This window comes from Scomber scombrus, chromosome 3, assembly GCF_963691925.1.
Source record: "Scomber scombrus chromosome 3, fScoSco1.1, whole genome shotgun sequence".
NCBI classification, from domain to species: Eukaryota; Metazoa; Chordata; class Actinopteri; order Scombriformes; family Scombridae; genus Scomber; species Scomber scombrus.
In genome coordinates, this window is record NC_084972.1 from 32,790,174 (window position 1) to 32,810,906 (window position 20,733).

General features: G+C 40.0%; 1 protein-coding gene across 1 annotated transcript; it reads left to right on the top strand.

Moving 5' to 3' along the window:
• On the top strand, positions 1-19,104 carry cand2 (cullin-associated and neddylation-dissociated 2 (putative)). Its single transcript, XM_062416339.1, has 24 exons — positions 1-68; positions 1,722-1,865; positions 3,375-3,529; positions 3,949-4,072; positions 4,290-4,347; positions 5,743-5,941; positions 6,641-6,746; positions 6,922-7,061; positions 7,662-7,966; positions 8,823-8,964; positions 9,167-9,285; positions 9,525-9,671; positions 9,835-10,056; positions 10,161-10,367; positions 11,387-11,574; positions 12,185-12,350; positions 12,437-12,577; positions 13,697-13,836; positions 14,764-14,939; positions 15,949-16,044; positions 16,822-16,991; positions 17,084-17,248; positions 18,065-18,172; positions 18,577-19,104. Exons 1-24 carry the CDS (start codon positions 1-3, stop codon positions 18,805-18,807), a joined length of 3,717 nt encoding a protein of 1,238 aa, XP_062272323.1. The 3' UTR covers positions 18,808-19,104.
• The last annotated feature ends 1,629 nt before the right edge of the window (positions 19,105-20,733 follow it).

Genomic DNA, 20,733 nt, shown 5'->3' on the forward strand with positions numbered 1-20,733 from the left:
ATGTCCAGTGTTTCCTATCACATCTCCAACCTGCTGGAGAAGATGACCTCCACTGACAAAGACTTCAGGTAAACAGCTGCAGGAGAGTCTGACAATGAGATGACACTTTTTGATCCTCTGTGTGCCACTTTTTAAAAAACATTAAACTAGTTTGTAGGTTGTTTTCCCTTCAAAATAGTCGAAATACACACATTTAATGAAGTGTACTCTACTAAATGTGACTGTGTGTGTTGAGATGAAGGTGTGTGTGAGGCAGCAGCAGCATTATTTAACATTAAATCGGTTTAAATTTTAACAAAACAACAAACTGACAGGTGTGGAAGAAGTATTCAGGTCCGTTACTTTACTAAAAGTATCATAAAACAATATAAACATATTACATTACAAGTAAAAAGTCCTGCATGAATGAATACTACTACATTAACACTGATATAAGTAGTATTATGAGCTTGATGTAGTTAAAGTATTACAGTAAAAGTACTGCAGTATTATGAGTGATGTAGTATGTAGTATTACAGTAAAAGTACTGCAGTATTATGAGCGATGTAGTATGCAGTATTACAGTAAAAGTACTGCAGTATTATGAGTGATGTAGTATGCAGTATTACAGTAAAAGTACTGCAGTATTATGAGTGATGTAGTTAAAGTATTACAGTAAAAGTACTGCAGTATTATGAGCGATGTAGTATGCAGTATTACAGTAAAAGTACTGCAGTATTATGAGCGATGTAGTATGCAGTATTACAGTAAAAGTACTGCAGTATTATGAGCGATGTAGTATGCAGTATTACAGTAAAAGTACTGCAGTATTATAGTGATGTAGTATGCAGTATTACAGTAAAAGTACTGCAGTATTATGAGCGATGTAGTATGCAGTATTACAGTAAAAGAACTGCAGTATTATGAGCGATGTAGTATGCAGTATTACAGTAAAAGTACTGCAGTATTATGAGTGATGTAGTATGCAGTATTACAGTAAAAGTACTGCAGTATTATGAGCGATGTAGTATGCAGTATTACAGTAAAAGTACTGCAGTATTATGAGTGATGTAGTATGCAGTATTACAGTAAAAGTACTGCAGTATTATAGTGATGTAGTATGCAGTATTACAGTAAAAGTACTGCAGTATTATAGTGATGTAGTATGCGGTATTACAGTAAAAGTACTGCAGTACTATGAGTGATGTAGTATGCAGTATTACAGTAAAAGTACTGCAGTATTATGAGTGATGTAGTATGCAGTATTACAGTAAAAGTACTGCAGTATTATGAGGGATGTAGTATGCAGTATTACAGTAAAAGTACTGCAGTATTATGAGTGATGTAGTATGCAGTATTACAGTAAAAGTACTGCAGTATTATGAGTGATGTAGTATGCAGTATTACAGTAAAGTAGTGGTTTGGTCCTCTGACTGATATATTATTATTATGACATCATTAGATTATTAATAGTGAAGCATCAGTGTTAGAGCAGCATGTTACTGTTGGAGCTGCTGGAGGTGGAGCTAGTTTACACTACTTTAACTAGTCCAGTGGTTCTCAACGTAGGGGTCGGGTCCCTCAAAGGGTCAGCAGATAAATGTGAGGGGTCGTGATGTGTCTTTGCTTCTCCTCTTTCAGTTAACTCATCCCACTTTGTCTCCTTTGGTGTGTGTGTGTGTGTGTGTGTGTGTGTGTGTGTGTGTGTGTGTGTGTGTGTGTGTGTGTGTGTGTGTGTGCAGGTTCATGGCCACCAACGACCTGATGCTGGAGCTGCAGAAGGACAGCATTAAGCTGGACGAGGACAGCGAGAGGAAAGTGGTGACAATGCTGCTCAAACTGCTGGAGGACAAGAACGGAGAGGTGCAGAACCTGGCTGTGAAATGGTAAAAATATTCACCACCATACAAACTCAGACACACACACACAGGTTAGAGTCTGCAGATGGAAGCTGGTCCCACTGGTTTTTTTCCACACTGGGACGAGCTACACAATCCTCTTAGAGGTGGGAATCATCCTGGACGTTCAGGAGACTACTGTGATGTTTCACCAGCTTAATGTCCCCATGAATGTTCAAATACCAGCCAATCAATAGATTACTTTTTTTTTTTTTGGCTGGTGAGTGAGCAATGTTAATTTTGAGCATTTAGGGGACGTTAAAGACCTTATTTTGTTTGCTGGGAAGATTTTTTTCGTCACTCACTCTTTCATTTCACTCTTTCCCCTAAACTAAGCTTTCACATCACTGTCTAAATACACTTCAGCACATATACCACATCAATAAGTGAACATATATTAACAGTTAGGACTGTACAATATGGACAACATTACATATCCCAATATTTTAACCAAATACCTCGATATCGATATTGGGACAATATTGTAGGGATGACTATTGGTGCTTTCACAAAATATTTCCACAATGAGATTTTTACTTAATAATAATCAGAAATGTGGATATGATGACTAAGTGGGTGAAGGCCAATAATAGAACAGCTGTATTTTACTGTAATGCAGCATTTACCTTTGCAGGGGTCATAAGACTGGAAACTTTTTACCATCTGGAACTCTATTCAATGTTTTAGCTGCTGTTGTATTGTCTGTTGTCATTGATGTTTTGTCTTGTTGTTACTGTTTTGTGTCTACTAATCTATGTTTTCCTACCCGTCCTGTTGTGTACTGTTCTCGTGTCTGTCCTACCTGTTGTACTGATGTCCGTCTGTCCTTCCTGGTGTTTGTCGTTCTTGTGTCGGACTATCACAGGAACTGCAGATGGAAACTATGCAATGGCTAAACTCAGGTGCAATGCATCTTTTCTCTTTGAGATTACAACAAGTCAAGTATATTGTCAAGTCCTATGAAGAGTACTGTTAGATAGAGTACTTTTTTAATTCCAAAGGTAAATTGTAGTGTAACAGCAGCCACTTGACAAAAATCACAAATTATAGACTCAAATATATGTAAATATTTAGTAATTAAATGTAATGTAACACACTGATTCAGGTCATTTTCAGTTCAATCTTGCATTCAAGCTGTTACTTTAAACCTTTTTATAAGTCGTTTAATGAGCATGTAAAGTATTAAAGCTGAGCTGACTGGTCCATATTTATTTATTTATACTGATAAAAGGAACATTTTTCACTTCACATAATTACTTTTGAAGATTTTAAAGATTTCACACAAACAAAATGGACATATTGAATATTTAAATACTTATACAGATGTTTTATGTATTGTTTTCATACATCTTTAATAGTTAAAACAAGTTTCCATGAAGCTAAATCAAAACTGAATCACAGAGAGAAGTTACTGTTGTTGTCTTTCTTCGCCCTGACAACGACTAGCCAATGTTAACTGATGATGATTTTACTACTGTGGGTATGTTTGATTTATAGCCTGGCCCCTCTGGTGAGCAAAGTGAAGGAGCCTCAGGTGGAGACGATGGTGGACATCCTGTGTTCAAACATGATGTCGGACAAGGAGCAGCTGAGAGACATTTCCAGCATGGGACTGAAGACTGTGATCGCTGAGCTGCCGCCGTCTTCATCAGGTGACGGCTGATTATCGTCTCTGATCTCCTCTTAGTCCAAATTTGCAGCTTTTGATGTCTCTGTTTTTATAATCTGGAGCCAAACTGGAATATCTTTGCATGATATCCAGTTAAAAACTCTTTATTTATCTTCTACTGGTCCTTTATGCAGCCTCTCAGTTCAGGCAATTTTATCTCCTGTCTCTTTAATTTTTCACTTTTATCAGCATCATTTTTTAACACTTGCACCTTTTTTCAGAAATCACGTCTCCTAACTTTCAGATTTCATCCCTTCCCCCACTAACCACAAACTCAGAACCAAAAAGGACAACTGGAAGCAAAAGTATTCAGTTAAAAATGATCTAATATACATTTTTTGTTTTTTTGCTTTTTTAATTTCTTCTCTGTGTTCTTACAGTTATATTTATGTGTGTTTCCAGGTCTGACGCTGACAGCCAGTGTGTGTAAGAAGATCACCTCCCAGCTGATCGGAGCGATGGGGAAACAGGAGGATGTGTCGGTTCAGTTGGAGGCTCTCGACATCCTGTCCGACATGTTGGGAAGGTAACGTTGATGTTAGCATTCAACTCAAGCTACTGGCAGTGCCGTAGACTCTTGTTATAACGCTGAGTCACAATGAATCCAATCAAGAACTAAGAAAGTGACTCATTAACAGAAAAAAACTCACAAAAAAAATTACACAACTGAATCTGACAGTTTGAATATTCAGCCTCTGTGTGAAAGGAGCTCAGATGTTTGATTGTTTGTATTTTTCCTGCAGACTCAGCGGTTCACTGGTCAGTTTCCACAGTTCTCTGCTGTCCAGCCTGCTGCCTCAGGTAAGAAGTTATTAAACATTATTAACTTCCATCATATTAACCTTTGTGTCGTCCTCCCGGGTCAAATTGACCCCGTCTGTTTTGACTGTTCCTTCTTTCCTTCCTCCCTCCTTCTCTCTTTCGTTCCTTCCTCTCTCTTTCCTCCCTTCCTTCTGTCCTCCCTTCCTCCCTCCCTCGTTCTTCCCTTCCATCCTTCCTTCCTTCCCTTCCTCCCTTCCTTCTTTCCTCTGTCCTTCTTTCCTCCTTTCCTCCCTTCCTCCCTTCCTCCCTTCCTCTTTTCCTTTCTCCCTCCCTCCCTCCCTCTCTCCCTCCCTCCCTCCCTCCCTCCTTTCCTCCCTTCCTCCCTTCCTCCCTCCCTTCCTTCCTTTCTTCTGTCTTTCTCCCTTCCTTCCTTCTTCCTCCCTTCCTTCCTCCCTCCTTTCCTTCCTTCTTCCTCCCTTCTTTCCTCCTTTCCTTGCTTCTTCCTTCCGTCTTCCTCCTTTCCGTCCTTCTTCCTCCCTCCCATCCTTCCTTTCCTTCCTCCCTTCCTTCTTTCCTTCCTTCCTCCCTCCTTCTCTCTTTCGTTCCTTCCTCTCTCTTTCCTCCCTTCCTTCTGTCCTCCCTTCCTCCCTCCCTCGTTCTTCCCTTCCATCCTTCCTTCCTTCCCTTCCTCCCTTCCTTCTTTCCTCTGTCCTTCTTTCCTCCCTTCCTCCCTTCCTCCCTTCCTCCCTTCCTCTTTTCCTTTCTCCCTCCCTCCCTCCCTCCCTCCCTCCCTCCCTCCCTCCCTCCCTCCCTCCCTCCCTCCCTCCCTCCCTCCTTCCCTCTTTCCTTGTTTCCTCCCTCCCTTCCTTCCTTTCTTCTGTCTTTCTCCCTTCCTTCCTTCTTCCTCCCTTCCTTCCTCCCTCCTTTCCTTCCTTCTTCCTCCCTTCTTTCCTCCTTTCCTTGCTTCTTCCTTCCGTCTTCCTCCTTTCCTTCCTTCTTCCTCCCTCCCATCCTTCCTTCCTTCTTCCCTTCCTCCCTTCTTCCTCCCTTCCTTCCTTGACTGGAGGACAACAGGAGGGTTAATAAGTATTGTTTATAATCTCAAGTAAGTCTTTTTTGTACTTCTTACAGTAGAGTCATCGTCAGGCATTTTCACATACTGTGCTTGGATGTTTGGAGCTGCAATGATTAGTCCATTAATTGATTAGTTGCCAAGTAGGCTACATCAGCTATTTTAATTATCACTTAATCATTTTGAGTCCAACCCTAACTCTAACCCTTTTTAAGAGAAAACTGTAAAAATGATCTGATTCCAGCTAAATGTGAATATTTCGTGTCCTAATATATACTTTATTTTATTGTATTTTACCTTTTCCACCCATCCCTCCATCTTATTTATCAGCCTCTCATCTGTTTATTCCTCTCCTCCGTTAGTTAACCAGCTCCAGAATGGCGGTCAGGAAGCGCTCCATCTTGGCTCTGGGTCACCTGGTGCCCTGCTGTAGCCCCGCCCTCTTCTCCCAGCTGACTGAACACCTGCTGACGGAGCTGGCCAAGGGTCCGCCCACTTCGATGACGAGGACGTACATCCAGTGCCTGGCGACCGTCAGCCGTCAGGGCGGCCATCGAGTCGGTGAGAGTCGGTCATTCTGTTCTGGTCTATTCTGGTCAGTTTGTGAGGCAACATGAAGACTGGAGACCCTCTGATCAATTATCATTACAGCTTCTAAACATCAGCATGTTATTATTCCTTCCTTCCTTCCTTCGTTCCTTCCTTCTTTCTTTCCCTCCTTCCTTCCTTCCTTCCTTCCTTCCTTCCTTCCTTCCTTCCTTCCTTCGTTCGTTCGTTCCTTCCTTCCTTCCTTCCTTCCTTCCTTCCTCCCTTCCCTCCTTCCTTCCTTCCTTCCTTTCTTCCTTCCTTTGTTCCTTCCCTCCTTCCTCCCTCCCTGCCTTCCTTCCTTCCTTCCTTCCTTCCTTCCTCCCCTCCTTCCTTCCTTCCTTCCTTCCTTCCTTCCCTCCTTCCTTCCTTCCCTCCTTCCTTGCTTCCTTCTTTCCTCCCTTCCTTCCCTGCTTCCTTCCTCCCTTCCTTCGTTCGTTCGTTCCTTCCCTCCTTCCTTCCTTCCTTCTTCCTTCCTTCCTTCCTTCATTCCTTCCTTCCTTCCTTCCCTCCTCCCTTCCTTCCTTCCTTTCCATCCCTCCTTAAAATAGATACTTCCTGCTTTCATCAGTCTTAATTAACATCCATCCTGCTCTTACACTAACGCATTCATTGCTATATATTATATAAAGAACTGTAAACTGTATATTTGTCTTTAATGTGTTTGTTCTGAAGGCGAACATTTAGAGAAGCTGATCCCCATGGTCGTAAAGTTCACCAGTGTGGAGGACGACGAGCTGAGAGAGTATTGTTTCCAGACCTTTGAAGCTTTTATACGCAGGTACACACACACACACACACACACACACACACACACACACACACACACACACACACACACACACACATACACACACACACCACACACACACACACACACACACACACACACACACACACACACACTCTCCCTCTCCTCTCTATTATTTACTGATGTTTCCCTTTTTGATTGACAGATGTCCAAAGGAGATGTCGGCCCACGTTGCCACGGTGACTAAGCTCTGTCTTAAGTTTATGACCTTTGACCCGAACTACAACTACGATGACGCTGAGGAGGAAGAGGAAGACAGCATGGACATAGACGGCTTCGATGAAGGTTTGTGTCTCACTCCACCAACAATTCATCAGACAGTAGAAACAAATCTAGAGCGGAGTAATGCTGCTTTTATAAAAACACAGATATTAATGATAATAAGTCATTTTGAGTGATTTTTAAGTGATTTTAACAAAACTTCCTCTTTATTTTTAAGTATTATATTACATTTTCAGTGATTTTAACAACATTACCTATTTAATTTTTAATTTTTTTGTTAATTTTTCAGTTCATTTAACAACTTATTTTCTTTTATTTGTTTTTCTTCTGTTATTTTTTCAGTGATTTAACAAAATGTCTTCTTTTTTTAATATTTCTTGTGATTTTAACCATTTTTTTTCTTTAATTTTTTATTTCTTGTGTTATTGTTTAAGTGATTTTAACAAAATTAGTTTTATTTGTATTTCTTCTTTTATTTTTGTCAGTGATTTTAACTCAATTGTATCTTTTATTGGTATTTATTCTGTTGTATTTTCAGTTATTTACAAAACTTCTTTATTTTTATTTCTGTTATATTTTCAGTGATTTTAATAACATTTCTTCTTCATGTATGAAATAACTGTTGTCCTCTTGTCTCTTGTCTTGTCTCTCGTCTCCGTCCAGATTCTGACGACGAGTACAGTGATGATGATGATATGAGCTGGAAGGTGCGACGCTCCTCCATCAAGTGTCTCGACGCGTTGATCGACTCACGCCGAGACCTCCTGCTCTCCTTCTACTCCTCCATCTGCCCCGCGCTGCTCGCCAGGTTCAAGGAGCGCGAGGAGAACGTGCGGGCGGACGTGTTCGCTGCTTTCTCGACGCTGCTGAGACAAACACGAGGAGGGTCGAGTCACCACGGTCTGATTACGGCCAGTTCAGACACGAGCAAAGAGGAGGAGCCGGCAGTCGGCCTGCTGAAGAAACAGGTGCAGATTAAACAACGTTCATTAACAGTCTGTTAAAGATGAAAAGTGGAATAATAGTCAGGGAACAGAACCAGAGAACCACAGTTTAGGGCCAATGCCAATAATTATGACAAAGAAAAGCATCAAATCATCACATTTAAGATGCTGAAGTTGTAATAAATGACTTCTTTCTTTCTTTCTTTCTTTCTTTCTTTCTTTCTTTCCCTCCTTCTTTCTCTCCTTCCTTCTTTCTCTCCTTCTTTCTTTTTCATTTCTTTCCCTCCTTCTTTCTTTCTTTCTCTCATTATTTTTTTCCTTCCCTCCTTTCTTTCTTTCCCTCCTTTCTTTCTTTCCCTCATTCTTTCTTTCTTTCCTTCTTTCTTTCTTTTTTTTCTTTCTTCCTTTCTTTCTTTCCCTCTTTCTTTAAGACACTAGTTATCACACTATAGCATGTTTTGAAATGTTTTGCTCCTGGTCTGTATTAAATTGTTATTCACTCTGTACCAGAGGCTGCTGATACAGTGTGTATTATATTATTATATTATCACAGTGCTGCTGGAGCTTTAACCTGGTTTAGCTTTTATATGGAGGTACATTTAGTTTAAAAGCTGTAAAACTGATGTGAAAAGATTTGTAAAAGTGACTCTGGCAACAAGTAGTAGCACAGTACTGCACAGTAATCAATATTAGGAGAGTAACTAATGTTGGTTGATGTATTTTAACCACTGAAACAAATATATCCCAGTTTAGTTAATGGGAATCTTTGTTTTTGAAAAGCCCAAAAAAACTTTGTTGTATAGACAATGATTCAATGTGGATCATTCAACAGCTGGATGTGTGTGTATGTGTGTGTGTGTGTGTGTGTGTGTGTGTGCAGGTGCCGGTGATAGTGAAAGCTCTCCACAGACAGCTGAAGGAGAAGAGCCTTAAATCTCGACAGGGCTGCTTCTGTCTCCTCACTGAGCTGGCTCACACTGCACCAGGAGCCCTGGAACAACACATACCTGCTCTGATACCTGGTACACACACACACACACACACACACACACACACACACACACACACACACACACACACACACACACACACACACACACTCTTTTACATTTTAACTTCAGTCTATTCCTTGCTCATTTGCACTAAAAACCTCCTGACATCTTCTTTTCTCTTCTCCGTTCTTCTCTCTTTCTCTCTTTTCCTCTTCCTCCCTCCTTCCTCCAGGCATCGTCTTCTCCCTGACCGACAAGTCCACCTCCTCCACCATGAGGATCGACGCTCTCTCCTTCTTCCATGTCCTCCTCCTCTCACACCCTCCTCAAGCCTTTCAGCCCCACATGCAGGTTCTTCAAGCCTCTTTTAATTAATTTAGAGAAAATCAATTGCCAACTTCATTCATGTGGTTCCAGCTTCTTAATTTATTCCTTTTTTGTAACATTGCTTTATGCTCCTTTTAGCTCATTTTAATGTGAAGCACTTGGTGTATGTAATTTCTTTTGTTGTGAAACATTTTGAGCTGCATTTCTTGTATGAAACAATGCTATACAAATCAAGTTGTTATCCCTCGCTGCGGTTCCTGCAGGTGCTGCTGCCCCCGGTGGTGGCGTGTATAGAAGACTCTTTCTATAAGATCACGTCGGAGGCTTTGCTTGTCACTCAGCAGCTGGTCAGAGTGATGAGACCGCTGGAACAGAAGGGAGGATTCGACCCAAAACCGTTCGTCAAAGAGGTATGATGGGTCAGGTGCTTTTTCCTGCCTCTTTTATTATTTCCAGCTATAGTAAAACGTTCAATTTATAATAATCTGCTGTGAGAAAACGTCAACAAACCATCTTTCAGAGTCTATTTATCTCTTCAGTGTTTAAGAAATCATCATTTTTTGCTTCTTCCAGGTGTTTTCTGCAACCCTGAAGAGGCTGAAAGCAACAGACATCGACCAGGAGGTGAAGGAGAGGGCTATTTCCTGTATGGGTCACATGGTGTGTCACCTCGGCGATCACCTGGGGGCGGAGCTGAAGGGTGTGCTGGTGATCTTTCTGGAGAGGCTGAAGAATGAGATTACGAGACTGACGGCAGTGAGGACCATCACACTCATCGCTGCCTCTCAGTTAAAGGTTCAGTGTAAAAGTTTTCACTCAGTTTTTAAAGGACACGTTTATTCCGCCATTTAATGTTAAAAAAATGAAGAATTGACTCTCTTTTCTCTTCCCTCCTTCAGATCGACCTGTCGTCCATCCTGCCAGAATCTTTGTCCGTGTTGGGATCTTTCTTGCGGAAGAACCAGCGTGCTCTGAAGCTCGGTACGTTGGCGTGTCTGACCGCACTCGTCACGCATCACGCCGCCAGCATCAAACCGGCGGCGCTGGAACCCGTGCTGAGCGAACTTCCTGCTCTGGTGGATGAGAGCGACATGCATGTATCTCAGGTAAGGAGGAAAGAAGAGATCAGGTAACTGGGAGAGGGATGATTGAAAGTGGTAATTTAGACCAATTTCTAGAACAAAAGCTTAAAAGTATCAAGAAATACAAACTAGAAACATGTTTCTGTAATTGCTGCAAAATCCTCTGAAACTTTTTATTTAAGGCGGCAGTTTCGCTTCATTAGGACTGAGTGGATCTTCTTCTTGTTTTAACCTTCGTGTCGTCCTCCCGGGTCAAATTGACCCCGTCTGTTTTGACTGTTCCTTCTTTCCTCCCTTCCGTCCTTCTGTCTGTCTGTCCTTCCTCCCTCCTTCCTTCCTTCCTTCCTTCCTTCCTTCCTTCGATCCTTCCTTCCTTCCTTCCTTCCTCCCTTCCTTCCTTCCTTCCTTCCTTCCCTCCTTCCTCCCTTCCTTCTTTCCTTTCCTCCCTTCCTTCCTCCCTCCCTCCTTTTCTTCCTTCCTTCCTTCCCTCCCTCCTTCCTTCCTTTCCTTCCTTCCTTCTTTCCTTACTTCCATCCTTCCATCTTTCCTTCCTTCCTTCTTTCCTTCCTTCCTTCCTTCCTTCCATCATTCCTTCCTTCCTTTCTTCCATCTTTCCTTCCTTCCTTGACTCGAGGACAACAGGAGGGTTAATGACATATGGAACAAATTACCAACTTAACATATCATCATTTTTTTGTGATATAACAAGATAAGATAGTGTGACAATGACGGTTTCTTGTTTCTTTTGGAATAAGAAAAGTTTCACATTATAAGAAGAAATTGAACAAAAATGTTTTTTATCATGGTTGCAGCAATGTTACAGTATTAAATATTACTTAAAGAGGACATTCTGCACATTTCCAGCTCTATATTTATATTCTGGGTCTCCAGTTCAGCCTCTGTCTATTAACAGGCTGTTTTGGCTCCTGTCTCTTTAATGACTCTTTTATTCATTTTTTGAGTCGCCAACCTTAATCTTAATCCCTTTATATTGATATAATAATAATAAAATCTGTGTATTAAATGCAGTTTTCTCTGCTCAGGTGTCCGTCACCTTGCTGACCGGCATGGCCAAAGCTTGCCCCTCCTCTCTGGCTAAGATCAGCTCCTCTGTGCTGCCGGGCGTCTTCAGACTCGTCCATTCTCCGCTGCTGCAGGGCGGAGCGCTCGCAGCCATCGTGGCCTTCCTCCAGGCTCTGGTATCATCCAAAACCAGTAACCTCAGCTACAGGTATGATGGTGTGTGTGTGTGTGTGTGTGTGTGTGTGTGTTAAGTGAGGCCCAAATGTCCCACATATAGACATTTTGGCTTGAGGATAACTGTTAAATGTTTTTGTTGGTTTTTAATTGATTAATTGATTTGAATTGACTCTTAATATTTTTTTATGTAAGCTGCAGGGGGGCAGTTCTTTTTGTTAATATTAAAGACATAAGAAAAAAAAGAAATGTAAAAATATAAAAAATAAAAAAGCAAAAATTGAAAATGAATTCTGTTTCCCTCGAGCTTGTAAACAGAACTTCATAAAGTGTGGAGATAAGAAACTGATTTTCATCTGATTACAAATCAGCCAAAAGGCAAATTAACACATTTTACATACAAGATTCAATTGACACTAAATCTTTATTTAAAGTAACAATACTGAAACCTCTTAAATGAAATATGAAATAAAATTCTCTGCTCCTCTTTTCTCCTCTCCTCTCCTCTCTCCTCTCCCTTCTCTTTGCTGCTCTTCTTCATCTTTCCTCCGCTCCTCTTCTCTCCTCTTCTCTTCCCATCTTCCTCTCCTTTCCTCTCTCCCCCCCCCCTCTCCTCTCCTCTCCTCTCCTCTCTTCCTCCTCAGTCAGTTGCTGAAGTCCCTCACAGAGCCGTTCCACCACCCTCCGTCCTCTGCAGACAGCTCAGTCCTCCACAGACAGTCCTTCCACTCTGTCGCTCGCTGTGTGGCTGCTCTGTCCTCCGCCTGCCCCAAAGAGACTCCGGGCACCGTGACCGGCCTCATCCAGGAGGTGTGTGTGTAGAAACGTTTGACTTATACAAACCTTCATGTGCTCTGTCTCTGTTTCACTGGATCTACTCTCTCTGCTCTCCTCAGGTGAAGAATCACAGCTCTCCAGAGTCCGCTCGAGTCCTGGCTTTATTGTGTCTGGGGGAGGTGGGGAGGAACGGCAGTCTGGGAGGAAGTAAAGAGGTGCAGGGAGTCATACTGGAGGCTTTCTCCTCAACCAGTGAAGAGGTAAGACAAAACATAATGATATTGATTATTTTCACAGTCCAAATCCCAAAGATGTCCCTGATGTTATCCCAAATAGTCAAACTGATACGTTTATTTTTGAGAGTTTTAATAATCTACTAATGATGGTAAATATTATAAACACATTATCCACCTATCAAACTATTCCTAAATTTCAGGTGCATGCCGGGTAAAAATAAAAACACGGATTCTACTTATATGGGCATCAGGAGGAGCATGAGGTGCCCTCCTGAACCTGTGAACCAATCAACCTGTCAATCACGACGTAGCCACGCCCTAATGCATACCCTGCTTTATCGTCACATATAAAATCAGGGAGGCCAAAATGTCCCAAATGAACATCATACTGCATTGAAAAAGGCTTTAAACTAGCGATTGAGACCATAAACACATTTTGAAAACGTTTACTGAGGTTAGAAATCAAGTGAGAAGTTGGTGAATTCTCCATTGACTTGTATAGAGACGGAAGTCCTTTTGACACCAAAACGGTCGCCCCCTGGTGGCCTTTTGATAGAATGCAGTTTTAAGTTACTTCTGCGTTGGCATCATTTCAGAGGACCGGAACTCCCCGCCTGGATGCACCAGACATATTTATACTTTCAATGTTTATTTAATTTTCCTGGTTTCAAATGTAACTGAAACTTATTTTTTTTCCAAATTAAACTTATTTTTCTTGGTGTCAAAGTCTAAATGTTTTTATCCTGGTTTTAATGATAGTTGGTAATGGAGACAATAAGGAAACATGGGGGATAGAGCGAGGCGTATGTAACTCAACATTATTGTTAACGAGGACAACCTCAATGATTCTTCCAGTTTAAATAAAGGTCTGACTGATTGATGTGGTAGACATGGTAAAAAAATGAACATAAAAGGTTGAAAATAGACAAAAAGATTATTTATCTTTCTATAATAGTTATGTGGATAGTATGATGAGTGAGGATGAGGTTGTAACCAAATGAGCTTTATATAAATTAGAAGGAAAACAAACAGCAGGTATGTTCAGCTGAATATTTTCCTGGATGAATGGAGGTAGAAAAAAAAGAAAAGTTAATGACTTTACGGAAGTTCTCGTTTCTTATAGTGTCTAGTTTGTGTTTTCAGGTGAAGTCGGCAGCGTCCTGTGCTTTAGGCAGCATGGCCGTCGGCAACCTGAACGACTTCCTGCCCTTCCTGCTCAAAGAGATCACCTCCCAGCCAAGAAGACAATACCTGCTTCTACACTCCCTCAAAGAAGTCATCAGGTGTGTGTTCATGGGTCTGTGTGTCACTTTGGATGCATTTTCTCTCTTTTACCCCTTTAGATTCTCATCCCTTGAATCATTTTAGAGCTACAGAAAAAAAACTGTTGAACTTAGCAGAATATTGCAGAACATAATCATGCAGAAATCAAATCATGCATACCTACACTTACTACACCTACAACTTTCATTGTAAAGTCCAGTTTTGTGTTTTGTATTTGTTTAGTAGAGGTTTGAATCTTCTCTGTTGCAGCTCAGCTGGTAAAACAGATGTAGCGTCAGTTCTTAAATATTTACCTCAGTGGCCCTTATTTGGAACAGTATCGTCTGTATGTTTGTTTGTATATATTTTATATAATAGACTGCATTTATATAGTGTCTTTCTAGTCCTCTGATCACTCAAAGCCCTTTACACTACATGCCAACTTTCACACACACACACACACACACACACACACACACACACACACACACACACACACACACACACCCACACACACACACACACACACACGCACACACACACACACACACACACACATACGTCCTACTTGGCTAAATTATGTTGTGCTAACTTTGATAAGTAGAACAGCAAAGCAGAAACAACTGGAATTTATTAGTGTATGAAAACATTATTTCTGTGATGAAACCTGAAACAGCAGCAGTTGATTGATGAGTACTGATGATATTACTGCTGCATAAATGAACATTACACTAAATTTACCACGACCCTGTTTATTCTAATATGAGATGCAGCCATTATTTGCATGCCAACTTTATTATGAGAATTTACAGTAATACGTCATAAAACCAGTTTCCCTTCAAACAATTATAAAACTTCTCTCTTGTTTCTCTTCCTCTCTCTGTTCTTATTGCTGAATACTTTCTCTCTGTCTCTCTTTGTCTCTCTCTCTCTTTCTTTCTGTCCAGTGCCTGTCCAGCGTCGAGTCTCTCGGCCCACGTGGAGTCTATCTGGGCCCTGCTGTTTCAGAACTGCGAGTGTCAGGAGGAGGGAACGAGGAACCTGGTGGCTGAATGTTTGGGAAAACTGACTCTAGTCAACCCGGCACAACTACTACCCAGACTTAAACAGCAACTTAAAGCTGGTATGATGTGTGAGGTGTGAAAGTGCTAAAATGTGTCCTACCAATGGTGGAGTTGACCGTCTGTCTGACCATCCATCCAGTGTCCTGGTCCAGAGCAAAATACCTCTAGAAATACTGGTCAGATTGGTGTGAAATTTGGTTTGAATGTGAATTTAGTAGCTTTTTAAAGGGAATATATCTCCAGGCGAAAGTGGTTCCATTAAAGAAAGACACATTACTGTTTAGGGATGGCAGTGACGGTCAGTTCGTCCACCACTTTGTTCCTAAAATACTAAAATATCTTAACAACTGTTTGGTGAATTACTATTAACTACCATCTCAACAGTTATTTGATGGATTGCCAGTTTATAACAGATATTCGAGATCCCTGAAGAATACATTTGAATGATTTTTATGATCTTCTTAATTTTCTTCAAGCGACAGAAGCAGGTCAAAGTTTTCTCTTACACTTCGATTAATCTCAGCATCTACTTGATGGATTGGCAAAACATTTGACACAGACTTTTCCTCTAATAGTACTAATACTAATAATGAGGTTGACTCCTTTTTCACAGTCACTGTCCTTAGAGGATTAAGTGTAGTAACTTTCCAGGCTTCAGTTCAATTCAATTTTATTCAAACAAAAATGAAGGAACTTTTCATATAGAGCAGAACTTGACCTGCAAAAACTATTACAATTCCCATTGATCAACCCGAAGAAGTTAAACATTATACCTGCTATACCTAACATCACCACATTATCATTATGAGCTTGTTAGTATGCTGATATGAGCAGTTATATCCATTACAGCCTCACAGAGCTGCTTTTTGTTTATGTTTAGTATTATTAAAGCTGTTTGAACCACACATTTGTATTTGGGTAGAGATATCATAAAACCTGGGTAAATAAAACCAAAACTATATTTCCATGAGTAAAAACCACCAGAGGTAAGAAAATGTGTTTTGTCATTTATGTCAACTGACCCATTAACTAAAAACCCTCATCCAGCGCTCTGCTGTCCCCTCACAGGTTCTCCTCTGGCTCGCAGCACAGTGGTGACAGCTGTCAAGTTCACTATTGTTGACCAACCTGCGCCTATCGACACACTGCTGAAAGACTGCATAGGCAAGAAACACAAGCACAATAACACACTAGTTTTACTTTACAACAAATCGAATCGTAATTTTAAAGCATAGTTTCATATTTAAGTATGTTTTAAAGCCGTAGTCACATGCACATACTGTATGTACCTTGAAAGAGTTAATGGTCAGTGTTATAGTTCCTTCTTTTTTAAAGCAGTTTCAGTAAACTGCATCCTAAAGTCTAGCAGAAGCTAATATGAGGCTTCAGTAGTCTGTCAAATCAAGTTGATCTTCCTAAAAACAATTTGTATCCCACATGGTACACTTTGTAAAAGCAGAAACACAGCTAGAAGTCTAACTTTCCATTTTGTCAGTTTAACAAAGAAAAATAACGATCACTGAAAATGTTATTATTGAGTAGTTCAAGGTTGTAAGGAATATTGTTTCACTATTCATAAGCACTAATACAGCAGAGCAATGTAAGAACTGACACTATAATACATTATATTCTGAAGTGATTTTTAAACTCTTTTTTTCCCTCTTTTATTGAAAGTATATGTATACCTGTATAATTAGGGATATAACTAAGGATTGTATTCATTATCAAATAATCAAGTTGATTTTTTATTCAATTAATTAGTTTGTTGGTCTCTAAAATGTCATACATTTGTGAAAAATGTCGATCACTGTTTCCCAAAGACACAAAAGAAACTAGAACATATTCACACTTAAAAAAGATGGACATTTTGCCTTTTTTTCTTAAATAAACTCAGAAATACTCCAGATTTGCTCAGCTGTGATGTTATTTGTGTGTTGGCAGGTGACTTCTTGAAGACCCTGCAGGATCCGGACATCAACGTGCGCCGCGTCGCCTTGGTGATGTTTAACTCTGCAGCTCATAACAAACCGTCTCTGATCCGTGGTCGTCTATCAACGGTGCTGCCTCACCTCTACAAGGAGACCCAGATCAGGAAGGACCTCATCAGAGAGGTGGGCTGACTGGTTGGGAAGCTGAAGATGTTTATAAAACGTTTATGTTTCAAAGCTTTGTGCTGGTGTTCACATTCCTGTGTGTATTGCAGGTGGAGATGGGTCCATTCAAACACACTGTGGATGATGGTCTGGATGTGCGTAAAGCAGCATTCGAGTGTATGTACACTCTGCTGGACAGCTGCCTGGAGGGGCTGGACGTCCTGCAGTTTCTAGATCATGTAGAGGAAGGACTCAAAGACCATTATGATATCAGGGTGGGTAGAAAACATCATGACCACATAAGACTCCTGAGTGTAGCTCTTTCGTCTGGGTAGAAAACGTACTGTCCCCAAGCCAGACCACATCTTGCATGCGGTTTTTGTAACTAAATTTGAAGTCAAGCTGAAATTATGTGTTCTGAAAAAAATTGATTTTATTTTAATACAGCCAACTAAATCTTGCATTTAACGATAATGTGTCACCCTATCATAGGCAGAGCAGATGGTTGCACAGAGCCTGATTGCATCCTGCTACACAACACAAGAACACACATTAGCTTTCCTGCTAAAGTCTCATTCTTATCTAAAATACAAACAAACATGAACATACATTTAATCCTGCACCTGCCAGCTGCTGTCGATCAAACACAAACGCATCGCCCCAGCTGGCTTAAACAAAAAGCATTTCCTCAAATACCTTTTTTTCCCTTTAATTTGGAAAAATGCTCACCTTATTTTTGACCTGAGAGAGGGCTGATAAAATGTGAATTCAATTGGACTTTAAGTCTGAAACAGGATACCTCTTGAAACACTCTAGACACTTTATAGTGTCTAATATAAAGCAAATGCATTGTTAATTTCTCATCTGACATTTCTTCAATAACTGATTGTGGTTTTGTTAATGTTGAATAAAAACCTAACGCAAAAACTAATGATAGTCCAGTGAGCAGTGTGTTCATTCATTCAGGTGTAGAAAGGGTTTATGACGATGAGATATACACACTACATAGTTGTAGTTGCACCTACAGCCACATGAGTATCATCCATCCTCTTGCCTCTGATCTCCATGTGTTTCTCGTGTGTTTTATGTAGATGCTGACCTTCCTGATGCTCGCCAGACTGGTCTCTCTGTGTCCTGCCGCTGTTCTGCAAAGACTGGATAGACTGGTGGAGCCACTTAAAGCTACTTGCACTACCAAGGTACCAGAGACAGATTCACACAAATGCTTTCTGAAGTCTTAGAGGTCAATAACCCTCATTATAATGCATATAATCACTAAAATATTTGTGGTGACTGATAATGAGTCTACAAAGCGTTGCAAACAGTTAATTAGAGAGATTTAATCAGCAGTGTTCAGTCATGTTTTAGCTGGCTTATCTAAACTATGTACTTAGATGTTAAAGAAGAAAGAAAAATTGATACGAATGGTATGAGCGCTGAGAGTGAACCAAAACAGTAAAGTACAAAGATCAGACATTATTATACATAAAATATCAATTATAGCCACTTAATAGTCTGTTTTTTCTAGTCAAGTATATCTCACACATTGTTTTGAGGAGTACAGTCATAAAGAGCTTCTGATGATGATTCCCACCTCCCACAGGTGAAGGCCGGTTCTGTGAAGCAGGAGTTTGAGAAGCAGGAGGAGCTGCGGCGCTCGGCCATGCGCGCTGTCGCCGCCCTGCTGGCCGTGCCCGAGGTGGAGAGGAGCCCCAGCATGGCCGACTTCGCCAACCAGATCAGAACCAACGCAGACATGGCGTCCATCTTCCAGAGCGTGCAGGGAGGGGAGGGTGGAGGCTTAGGACCTGCAGAGAGCATGGATATGAGCTAGACTCACATGATGGAGTAGATGTTTTATTATGATGTTTTTTATAGCTGCAGTTCATAAAGCCGCGCAGTGTTTTATAGAAGCTCGGTGCTGTTCAAATTTGCTATACAAACTTTAAAAGCTTTATTTTAAAAACAAAACATTTTCCAACTCTACATTTGGCCTTTTTAATATTCATTTACTCTGGGAAAAATATGTTTTATGATAGAATGGATTTTGCAGTTTTTGTCCATTTGTGTCCTTTCCAGTAAGAAATGGGTTTCATTTAGTTGACATAAAATAAAGTGTAAGCAACACCAAGTGCAGTTTGTGTCTGACCTTCTGGTTATGTGATGGATTTGAATAAAGCAATATTTTGCAAGTTTTAAAAAATATGTCAGTGAAATTGAGATATCATTTTAACATGTATTGAAATGAAACCATGTGAGAAGTTTAGAGGGAAAAATCACTATTTGGTGGAGCTGTTAACAACTCATAGGCATCTGAAATGTGAGCTTGACTACACACTGCTTTTTGTAAGACGTCAAAAAACCACTAGTTTAATCTTTAACAATGTGTCTTTTAAAAGGTTGTTGTGGTAGTAATCAGAGGGACCAAACCACTACTTTTACTGTATCGAGCTCATTATACTTATGTACTTTTACTGTAATACTTTAACTACTTATACTTTCATTAATTACTTTTTATACTTTTAAACATTATATATATATATATATATATATATATATATATATATATATATATATATATATATATATATAAGCAGCATTTTTCATGCAGCACTTTTCCTTGTAATGGGGTAATCGTAGCCTTCACTGTTTTATTGGTACTTTTACTGAAGGATCTGAATATTTCTTCCACCAGTTAACAGAAACATATGAAGTCATTTCCTGATTGTCCAACAGAAGGCGCCAAACGGAAGAGGAACAACGGTAACAAAATGGCGGAAGGACCGAGCTAAAAGTTAAAAGAATGAAGAGTAATAAGTTGACATATTATTTAAAATTAGCCAACAAAGTACCACGTTTACAGTTTTTACGAAGACTTTGCTTCATGAAAGACTGAAGAGGATCAAAATGTGTCTTAATTTGATGAAGGAGTCAACGGTGAGTAGTTATTTTGTTTTCGCTAGCTTGAGCTAACCGCTAACCGTTAGGTCTGTTACGACAGATGGAAAAAGAAACCTAACGTATGAGTCTTTCTAGCAAAGATGCCGGTCTTATATTGTTTTATTTGCTAGTCATGCTTGCTTAATGCCAACAACTTTAACTTTACACACCACCACAGTGTCTGTAATATACTGATATATGAGAAAAATATAATTAACTGTTGAGATCACTGAGTCAGCAGTAGGAGATGAGGAGAGCAGCAGGGGAATCTAGCGCACATACTTTGTATGGTAGCCTAATGATGGTAAACGTAAAACTGGTAACTACAAAAATAAACCACAATTTATACTGTAAATATATAGTTTAACAGAAAAATTGTTGTATTTATTCTGGGTTGTGTGTGAAATCATTAAGAATAATATCAAATCAGTCTGTACACCACCAAGATGAACTGGTTCAGACTTTATTCATGGTTGACACTGCTTTGATTTATAAGTGTGCTCTATTTGTGTGACATAGGTTAAATAATATAACTGAACCGCCACTGAAGGTTAAAACAAATCCCGTTAACAGTTTTATAATTTTCATTTTTCTTTATTATTTATCTTTTATTTATTGTTCCAACAGCTCAGGTCGATTGAACAACAGAAGATACCTCTTTTTATATAGCATACATGTATGATTTTGTTAAAGCTATCAGACATTAATATTTAGTTGTTTGTTTAAATTATTATTTATGATTTAATATTACTTTAACAACTCAGGGACGTCCAAACAGCAACATTTTTGTTTGAGCACCTTTTTGCATTGTCAATTTGAA

Bases quoted from the DNA above. Each gene is read 5' to 3' on its own strand.
- cand2 (XM_062416339.1), top strand. From the start codon at position 1: ATGTCCAGTGTTTCCTATCACATCTCCAACCTGCTGGAGAAGATGACC. The intron at 8,965-9,166 runs GTACACACACAC...TCCTTCCTCCAG, and splicing joins CATACCTGCTCTGATACCTG to GCATCGTCTTCTCCCTGACC. The intron at 9,672-9,834 runs GTATGATGGGTC...TGCTTCTTCCAG, and splicing joins CAAAACCGTTCGTCAAAGAG to GTGTTTTCTGCAACCCTGAA.